Source organism: Phaseolus vulgaris, chromosome 3 (assembly GCF_000499845.2).
Source record: "Phaseolus vulgaris cultivar G19833 chromosome 3, P. vulgaris v2.0, whole genome shotgun sequence".
NCBI classification, from domain to species: domain Eukaryota; kingdom Viridiplantae; phylum Streptophyta; class Magnoliopsida; order Fabales; family Fabaceae; genus Phaseolus; species Phaseolus vulgaris.
In genome coordinates, this window is record NC_023757.2 from 9,400,683 (window position 1) to 9,411,511 (window position 10,829).

The following is a 10,829-nucleotide window of genomic DNA, read 5'->3' on the forward strand; positions in this document are numbered from 1 at the left end:
GAATTTTAATGCTTCAATTTTAATTCTATTGAGTCCCTAGTTTGTCTGTTGTTTTTTGTTATAATTAGGTTATTACTACATACAATACTAATAGGGTTGATGATTGATTGGAATTTGGAGATGTGAGCTAAAATGAAATTGGGAATGTTTAACAATTGCTCCTTCCTCGAACAACTTTCCCATCATGTCTGTCAAATGCATTCCACGCGCCTTTCCACCAAAACTGTCACTTATCAAATGAATTTTCACAATGTCCATCTTCCTTTTCTTTTTCCATTTCCATAAATAAATTAAGATGTTATCTTCAATTGACTTCTTAGTTGGTTTTCATTTTTCCATTTTATATTTCTTGTACCCTTACTTTTTCTCTTTATAAATTCCTCCTTTCTATGTTTTTACAAAAGAGAAGTTGGTTTTTCATTCTTCAAATTTCATTCTTACTAAGATTAATAACAAAAGAACTTAAATCAATCTTAGGTATTAACAAGTCATTGACAAGAGTTGCAATGTTGAACTGATATGACCCAACTTTACAAGAAGTTGACCACAAATCCAAAGAACTATTCAAAGTTAGGTCAATCATCTCAAGCGAGGACACATGACACCACCATCCATAAGAAGATCTTTAGGAAAAGAAGAACCGAGCATGGGCCAAAGTATTAATTAGTTTTCCTTCTAGTCCTTTTAAGAAAAGTTTAATTTGTAATCAATTGGTCTCACATTGGCCCAATTAAAAGAAGAATAAGCTAGCTTACGCTTCTACAAACTCTAGTTTCTGAAAGATCATCCATGTGCTCACATTTGACATAGTTTCTAGAAGCTTGTACCCTTTCTCTCTTCCTCTCCAAGGCACTCATATCTATAAACAGGGTGCCTTCCCTCTTGTAAATCACATTGAATTTTGAAGTAAAGAAACTCTGCTTGAGTAAGTCTAGAGTGTTTCTATATTTTCTCTGAGTTTTATCTTGGCAGAGATAGCTGCAAGTGGCGACTTGATGTGAGTTGATTTTTTTATGAATTTTGAATAAGCAGAATATGGTGAGAAGCTCAAAGAATATTGTCACTGGACACGAACTTAACCAAGTGGTTAAGTAAGTGTGAAGGTTCTCTTATAGAGAGCAAAAGAGAAAACACAATATAATGTGAAGATGATGATGATTGCGTAATTGGAAAACAAAGTAGGATAGCAAGAACACAATAGAGAGACCGAATATAGAATGAAGATAAAGAACAGAAAACAAAAGAGTAATGGAAATGGTGAAATGGAAGATAGCAAAAGAGAAGGATAAGAGAAGCTTATGGAGGAAAGATGATGGTCACGCCACTTGGAAGGATGAATGGTTCCAAGATGAGTGGTGAAGAGTCACCACTTGGAACATGCTCTCACAAGATGAAACCCAAGAAGTTTTAGAAGAACAAAGCTCACTAAACACCCAAGTAGAGTTTCTTTTCTATATTCAAATTCAAGATGTAAATACATGAGGCAAGACACCTTATTTATAGGAGAGGGTGCCTTGGTGGGCAAGAGTATTAGGAGGGGCGAAAAAGGCAAGAAGCCTTCTAGAAACTAGGTTAACCTAGTGTGCTGCCCAAGCCATGGAAAACTTTTATAAATTAGGGTAAAATAGTGAGTAAAGGGGGCGGTCAAAGTGCTACTAGAAGCTAGGGAGAGTTGGGTTTGACTCAAGCCCAATTTGTACTAAGTACACCTTAATCTACTAAAATTATAAACAATGGAACTAGCTGGTGCTCAGCTCCAATCATGTGGGCTCTGCTTCTGGTAATCCTCTGAGGAATGATAGGCATTGATGCACTAGCTATGGACTGATCATGACCTAGTCCTGGGTCTTGTGTCATGCTCCTTGTCATCCTTCTGGAAGGTTAGGCTAGCTTAGTGGTTGTTCTATCTCTCAAGGTTTCATTACAACTTCATCCTCACTCATCTTGGACCTTCCTCCCCTAAGTGACGTGATTCCTCTTCATTTCCTTCCACTTCCCAAGCTTCCTCTACTCCTTACTCTTTTCTCTTCAATTTTGCCATTACTATTCATTTTCTCTTTAATTGTTCCACCATTTTATCTTACTTTTCATTTCAGTTTATTCATTTGTTGTCTTGCTTTAATTTCCGCAATCATCATTATCATCTTATTAATTGTGTTTTTCTTTTGCTCTTTTGAAGAGAACCTTCACACTTACTTAACCACTTGGTTAAGTTTGTATCCAGTGGCAATCTTCACTGAGTTTCACCTATCATTGCTAATTAAAATCATAATTCAAGTGAAAATCCTAAAAACATGTGCAATACTAAAATCAACTCAAATCATATGGTATTCAAAGATAATCAATTGAGAATAAACAAAAAAAGTGATACTCCAAGCCAAGACAAATAATATTTTTAAAAAAATTAGCAAAAAATAAACTTGAGTTAAAACAAATAATATTAATAATGTCAGTAATTAAGAGCTTTTAGAAATGTCGTTGTTGCAGGTGCATGGCAATAGAAAAAGAAAACACAAAAAAGATGTTCCATAAGTAAAGTATAAAGTAGAAATAGAGAACATATGATGGCACAAGTTTTTGGGAAAGAAAACAGTGTAGTTCTCTATGTTCATTTGTTTCCACTCATGTTCCTTATGTGGACTAAGTATAGACACATCATTTGCATTCAATGTTATAGGCTAGGTACTTTGCATTTATCTTATTTTATTTACAAACTTGATAATATTTTAAAAAAATTGTACATTTTATTTAATTGTTCCAAGTTGGACCTAAAGATAATATTAGAGACAAAATGGATTCATGATTGATTGGAAAAATGTAGATTTTTTTTGAGATCTTCTTTGTTGATTTCTAACTCTAATTAATTATAATGATTACAACTTTTACGATTTTGGTATATATTGGAGTATGTAACTTACTCATTTAAAATAATATTATATATATTCTTCTTAGTTAAAAATGTCACATTTTAAAGTTATCTTATGAAATATAAATGTATAACATAATTTACATATATTATAGAAATTGAATAAATGAATAACCAAAATTTAAAATTATAAATATTGTCCAATAGTGCAATTATGTTTTAAAAGAGTTTGAAAATGTTGTCTAATGTGTAATTTTATAAATTAAGATGTATGTCAACAATATATAAAATGTTGTCTAATTTATTTCATAATTTGTCACACTAAAAAAGTGTTGTCTAAAAGTATAGAAACATGTAAATAAGTATTGTCTATTCTACCAATATAAGGCAACGACTGAATTTTTTTTTGTCTAAACCTAAGTCCACGACTAGATATTTCATGTCTAACAACTATTCTCAAACAATTACCTAAAGTTAAGACAAGATTTTTCCTAATTTAGGCCACAATTTTTAGTTGTCTAAAAAAATGGTGTAGTGGTATTTAGACACCAGTTGCTACACATCCCCTCTCAAACCTCTTTCGTCCTTTATTACGAAGTGGACTTTAAGCCTAACTCAACTCCATAAAACCGGCTCATAGGGTTGAGGTTTGCACCCACTTATATACAATGAAAGGCTCTAATCTCTAGTCGATGTGAGATGCTCTAATCTCTAGTCGATGTGAGATCTCCAACACACACCCCTCACGTCGAGACTACCAACTCGTGCGTGGGACTATATATTATGGGTGGTCCGATAGTGGCCCGATAGCCCGATAGGCCTAACACAAACACTCGCTAGGATAGGCTCGAAATGACTCTGATACCATATTACGAAAGTGGACTTTAAGCCTAACTCAACCCCATAAAACCGGCTCATAGGGTTGAGGTTTGCACCCACTTATATACAATGAAAGGCTCTAATCTCTAGTCGATGTGGGATCTCCAACACACCCCCTCACGCCGAGACTGCCAACTCGTGCGTGGGACTATATATTTTGGGTGGTTCGATAACGGCCCGATAGCGGGTGGCACGATAGGCCCAACACAAACACTCGCTAGGATAGGCTCAAAATGGCTCTGATACCATATTACGAAGTGGACTTTAAGCCTAACTCAACCCTATAAAACCGGCTCATAGGGTTGAGGTTTGCACCCGCTTATATATAATGAAAGGCTCTAATCTCTAGTCGATATGGGATCTCCAACATCCTTCACCAAAGCAAGCATAAGACCACACATTTCACTTTCCGCACTATTCACATTTTTTTCTTAAATTCTACATTATCCAACCTTTTCAAATTCACCATCCAACATAAAATTCTAAACTCCTTTGATAATTGTGCAGTCTCTAAAAATGTGAAACAAATCAATTGTTAACCTAAAGAGGGACATGACAACAATATCTTGAGTCAATATCATGTTGAATCCAATAATAACATTTTAAAACATGATTAATAATACTTCATAATCATTTTCTCAAATTGTTGAGACTACTAAATCCATTCCCATCCTTCATTCTTCAACATATCATACATATTCATCCTTCTTCAAAATACTCCTAATCTTATGAAAATAGTGAATATTTCCATCTCTATAAAGTAACTTATGCAACAAAAATACTTCCTCCTCACCCAATACATGTATATTCATACATTTATGCTTTAACTTTGGATTCAAAAACCAATTCCACATACAATTTATCATAGATAATTTTTTCAAACTATCTAAAAAAAATGTTTAATGGTGATCATTTTAAGATTTTAAAGCATGTTTCACTATATCATACTATATTTAATTAATTTATTAACAACTTTTTCCGAAAGCAATTCACTCACGTTATAGTCTAATGGTAACAAAATGTTAATGACCCCATTTTTTATGCTTTAAAAAGTATCAAAATTATAACTAAGAAAATATAGTAGGAGATATCTCGTCCTTGTTAAAGTATAACTTTTCTATTTTAAAAACATCTCAATTGTTACTGAAGTCACTTATTTTTCTCATTAAAAAGTATACAAATATTATATTTATGCAAAATAAAAATATTTTCCTAATATAATTATTTTTTTCTACATTAAGCTTTTACTCTTTGTTCAATTTTTTTTATTAAATAATTTTAACTTTCTTAAAATAACTATGTTCTCGAACAAGTTTGGGATTTAGAGAACGATTGCTCCTATCTTCGGTCAGCCTGTCACTCTCCAAGTTCCTTGATACGGTCAAGCTCCCTAGTGTGCCTCGCTCCTCTCGGTCGTCTTGCTCCACAGGCGGGGGTGGTACCCGCAGAAGGCACTCCAACGCTCAAGTTAGTGGGGGTGTCGGTGCTCAGATGTTAGAGTACTGTAATTAATGACATACCTTTCTCCTTGAAATGTGTGTTATTTATATTACCTTAATGGACCTTCACTGTTGGGCCATATTAAAAGAGTTGGTTTGTGTTTATGGTTGCGTTAAGCCACCTTAAGCATAAATTAACCTTGCTAACCTGGTCAACCTTTGACTTGAACGTTATGGGTCGGTCGGCCATGTGTAGTGAGGTGACCGTCTCTTTATTACCTAGGTGGCGGCTTGAACCAAGTGTTGGTCGACTCGTTGACTCGTTCGGTCATACTAGTACAGTTGCCCCCATGCTCGAGAACTGGTACAGCCGAAGAGTCTGAAGGTTAGGTCTCGGGCGGTGGTGTAATGATGAATGAGGTGAATAGCGCCCGAGCGAATGATGTGACATGCATTTATGAGGTTTTTTTGGGCGCCAAACGTTGTGAGTCGTCGCATCAAGCAGATCTAATAGTTGAGATCTTGTGACGTTTGTGTTTCCAAGGCATCTTCGGGCTATAAATAAGTGCTGGAAATAGTGGTCTCTTTTGCCTTTTTAATATCGGTTGAGTTCCGACACCCAAGTGCTTCCGAATGATCTTTGCTGCTTTCGTCGTCCGTCTCAAGGTTAGTCATGTCTCGTCCGTCGTACTAGTACAAACTAATATTAACATTTTGATACAAATAAATTTTTTCAAACGTAATTTTTTTAGAATATAATTTATTATACTCATAATATTCCCAAGGATGGAATACTTAAAGTTAGACTTTAAAGTATCAAATTAGCAAGTTGAACTCATCCGGTCTTACATAGAATAAAGATTTGATGGACACTGCACAAAGTAAATAAAACTATTTATTCAACAATCCTTTATTATAATAATATTTAAAATTAAAATATATATTAATTTATTTATTTGTAAGGAAATGTTTTCACTATAGACAAGCAGTGAAAAGGTATCAAGGTCCGTCTTACATATTAAGTAAACATAACGAATTTTAAAAGGTAAAAATTAAATAAGTTAATATGAAAGTAGAAATATATTTTCAAAATTAAAATTAAATTAATAAATCTTGTTTTATTTTAGGAATAATGATTTGGCATATAATTTAATAAAATAAAATAATTATTATAAAAAATGATTAAAGGGAATCACATTTTTCACAAGTACTTCTTGAAAAGAAAGAAGCACGTGAAGAAATAGAGAAGCTAATGATTGGGGGCAAAAAGAAGTGAAAAATTTAGAAAATTACAGAAGAAGGGTGATTTTGCAGAAGTGGAAGTTGCAAGTGTTGAGGCATCTAGTAACTGAATTAGTATCTTGAATGCAATGGAGCATTGGAGAATCTTACTAAAGTCACCTTTCATTGGGTGGAAAACCAACCAAATCTCTACACGTGTAACACGTTGAGACAACACATGTAAAAGTGTGTGTTTGGTTGAGGATAATGGAGTGAAGGAATTTGTCTTCCTATTTTCAACCATAAGTTTTTGTTGGGAGCTACAGATATATGTTTGGTGAGAAGGTAGAGAATCACCAATCACCACCACTCATTCCCCTCCAAAAAAAACCAACCTTCCAAACACACCCTCACTTCGATATGCTCTCTGCCACATTGCCCTACCTTGTCCTCATCCACCACCACCACCACCACCATCACCACCACCACCACCTTCGCCTCTCCACGACCACCAATCTCAAAGAATAATCAACCACAATTTCAAACACACTCTTTCACATCATTCTTCATTCTTCAACCAACATGAATCCCTCTTGTCGCTTCGCTTCCACTAAACACACTCCCTTCCTTCAAAACTCTCACATCACTTCCCCTTTCTTCCTCCGACACTCCCACCGCGTCAAGACTCATCTTTCCTTGCCGTCGCCCACGATAGCACCAAAACCATCCTCCGTCAACATTCTAAGGTTCAGGCACCTGGGCGCCGCCAAGCGCTTCGCCACGCTGTCGTCTTTTGCTGAAGGGGAGGCGGGGGGGCGGGAGGAGGAAGTGCAAGCGGCGAACGGCAATGAGGTGGATGGGCTTGCGAAGGCCTTTGACATATCATCGGGAACAGCGTCGGCCATATCGATATGCATGGCGTTGGCGGTGCTGAGCTTCCCGCTGATGATGAAGTCGCTGGGGCAGGGGCTGGCGGTAAAGACGAAGGTGCTCTCGTACGCGACGCTGCTGTTTGGGTTCTACATGGCGTGGAACATTGGCGCCAACGACGTGGCGAACGCAATGGGGACCTCGGTGGGATCGGGGGCGCTGACGCTGAGGCAGGCGGTGCTGACGGCGGCGGTGCTGGAGTTTTCCGGGGCGCTGTTGATGGGGACGCACGTGACGAACACGATGCAGAAGGGGATTCTGTTGGCCAATGTGTTCAATGGCAAGGATACTCTGCTCTTCGCTGGCTTGCTCTCTTCTCTGGCTGCTGCTGGTACTTGGTTGCAGGTAAACTAACCAAGAAATAACTATATCATATTTTTACTTTCTTGTTTAACCCTTTTTACATCATATCATTAAATATTTTAATGCGTAATTTCTTAATTATGTTAGTTCAAAAGAGTGTGATCTAAGGTACATGACTAAAAAAAGTAAAATAATAAATGCGTCTTATACTTTGATAGTTACTATTTATGCTATTTTTAGTGGATTTGGGATTCATGTACACTTACCTTTTGTCCAATCACCTTAATCTTTGTTTATGCTGTAATTAGAATTAATCTTTATCAATTTCTACATTTATTGTTTAATTATGTCTGAGATGTATTTGACTTCCTAAACAATTAAGGTTGCGTTGCTGTAATTGAAAAGTAGATGGAGAATTGATTAATGTATTCTCTGAACATAGTTCCCAGGTACGGTATAGAGGTTCATGAGCGTTGTTACATTCCTACAAAGTTTATGAGTGTCTGGATCACACATTGATTAGTATGAAATGTTGGGTGAAATATTTAAGTGTGTGATTCTCTCCTTAATAACTAGCTTTTGAGGATGACTTCCCCAAAGACTTACATACTTATCACTTGGTGCTTCTTAACTAAGGATGTGTTCCTTTAATGCATGGCTACTTATCAATAACTTAGTATGCAGCATGTTGTATAGTTAATTTAAGATGTTGTATAGTACTGGTAAACTTTTCTTGTCAACAATTACTTATGAAGAAAGTTATCCAACCGGAACATAGTACTACCAATCTGGACCTAGTACTTCAACTTAGCTTTGTTCAAAGAGATAAATCAAGAGTAATGTTTTGTTTATATATTCAAACAATCCAATGACATTCAACGTCTATTTATTATTTTGCACTATGCAGATAGCATCATATTATGGTTGGCCAGTATCTACTACACATTGTATAGTAGGAGCCATGGTGGGGTTTGGTTTAGCATATGGAGGCGCTGGAGCTGTTTTCTGGGGTTCTCTAGCAAGGGTGATCTCTTCGTGGGTTGTCTCACCACTGATGGGAGCAGCTGTATCATTTCTTGTCTACAAGTGCATCCGAAGGGTAAACTCTTCAATCCAACATGCTGTGCTCTGTGTTCTAGTATTTTCGGATTCAATTTCAAAGCAGTCTAGGAAAAAGTAATCAAATTTCAAAAGAAAGCTTCTTTCAGCCCAAAATTATTTGATTTTAATGTATATGCACTCTCAATGGAAAAAAGTTTAAACTGTACGTGACATCTCATAGTTTAATGAAATGAACTTTCAAACTCATTAATGGTGTGTTGGGTGGAGAGGATGAAACTAATGTGGATATTTGGTAGGAAAGACAGAAAAGAAAATTTATTTAATCTACTATACTATTTCTCACTTATTTTTTCTCATCTCCAGTCTCTTCATCACTTTTCTACAACCAAACACTTTTAACCGTCATTTATTTCTTACCTATTTTCAGTCTTCCATTTTGTTCTCACTCAACTTATTTCTCTATTCTCCAGCAAACAGAGCATAAAGGATATGATGATTGGAACTATGTAAAAATTGACTATATATGAGGAGTACATCAAAATTAAACTCGAATATTTTGTGCTCAAGATTTATTATTGACAAATTTTGGACTCATTTTCGAACATTTTTTGGCTTGGTAAAAATTATTACTTCAAAATTTGACGTTGTCAATCAGAAAATATGCTAAATTCCTGCTCTTAATCCTTCCCCCGTCCAGTTTGTGTACAGTGCACCTAACCCCGGACTAGCAGCAGCTGCTGCGGCACCAATTGCTGTATTTATGGGTGTTACTGGGATTTCATTTGTTGCCTTCCCCCTTAGCAAGAGCTTTCCTTTAGCTCTGGCCCAAGCTTTAGTCTCTGGAACTGTTGGTGCTTTTCTGGTTGACAGAATCATCAGAAAGCAGCTGGGCCATCTTCTTGTCAAGTCAAATACTCCAAAGCCTGAGTCAAAAGAGGACACTGTCCACCACAATATAGGATTCCTGGATGATGTTGCAGGCCCAAAGGGTGCTCAACTGGAAATAGTTTATGGAGTCTTTGGTTACATGCAAGTCCTTTCAGCATGTTTCATGTCCTTTGCTCATGGAGGAAATGATGTCTCCAACGCCATAGGCCCACTGGCAGGTGCACTGGCTATCCTTCAAGGTGGTGCCGCAGGAGCCGAGATTGTTATTCCAATTGATGTTCTCGCTTGGGGAGGATTTGGAATAGTTGCAGGGCTAATGATGTGGGGTTATAGAGTGATTGCTACAATAGGAAAGAAGATTACAGAACTTACACCAACCAGAGGATTTGCAGCTGAGTTTGCTGCTGCCTCTGTGGTTCTGTTTGCTTCAAAGCTGGGACTACCCATCTCTGCAACCCATACTCTAGTAGGTGCAGTAATGGGTGTTGGGTTTGCAAGGGGATTTAACAGTGTCAGATCAGAAACTGTGAAGGAGATTGTGGCTTCATGGGTAGTCACTATTCCAGTTGGTGCTGTTCTCTCAGTCATCTACACTTGGATCTTGACTAGGATTTTGTCCTATATTTTATGAGGGTGCATTCCAAGATATGAAAGCTTATAAAGGTGATTAATTCAAGTTACTACTACCATCTTTCAAAGCATTTTTTTCTTCACTACAAATTGGAGAAGAGGGGATTGGTGTCGCACACATGCATAGTGGATGGAAGGTTCTTAACTCAGTTGGCAAGGGATGAATCTTTTATGTTCGGATGTCAAGCCTGTGATTACTGTGTTCATTTAATCTCGGATGCAAATTTAATAAGAAAGAAAATGAGTGGAGCATTCCTCAGCTCCAGCATTTTTAGACTTTTACATTATATCTGGCTAAGTATTTTTTTACAAGCTTCCTTGTTATGTTTGAAGGTTACGGATTCGGCGATATTGGTCTGTATTTGGTGAATTCATTTAACCTTTTTGCCTCATCTCTGCTTAAAATCCACTTGTTAAAACATTCTTTGGAATAGAGCTGTGAGATTCAACTAGGCTTCTTAATCTCAAGCACAATTTCATGGAGCAATGTAATGTGAAAATAGTACAAGAGCAATATTAACAGAGCCTGAATTAGAATGTGATCACTTACAAAATAAATAAATAAATCTCAACATAACATGAAAGTATGAATTTAATAAAATAAACAAATG

At 36.5% G+C, this 10,829-nt stretch overlaps 1 protein-coding gene across 1 annotated transcript; it reads left to right on the forward strand.

Moving 5' to 3' along the window:
- The first annotated feature begins 6,674 nt into the window (after positions 1–6,674).
- LOC137806585 (inorganic phosphate transporter 2-1, chloroplastic) lies at positions 6,675–10,610 on the forward strand. The gene is made up of 3 exons (XM_068606785.1): positions 6,675–7,680; positions 8,546–8,737; positions 9,398–10,610. The coding sequence occupies exons 1-3, from the start codon at positions 6,988–6,990 to the stop codon at positions 10,217–10,219; spliced, it is 1,707 nt and encodes a 568-aa protein (XP_068462886.1). The 5' UTR covers positions 6,675–6,987; the 3' UTR covers positions 10,220–10,610.
- Positions 10,611–10,829: the final 219 nt, after the last annotated feature.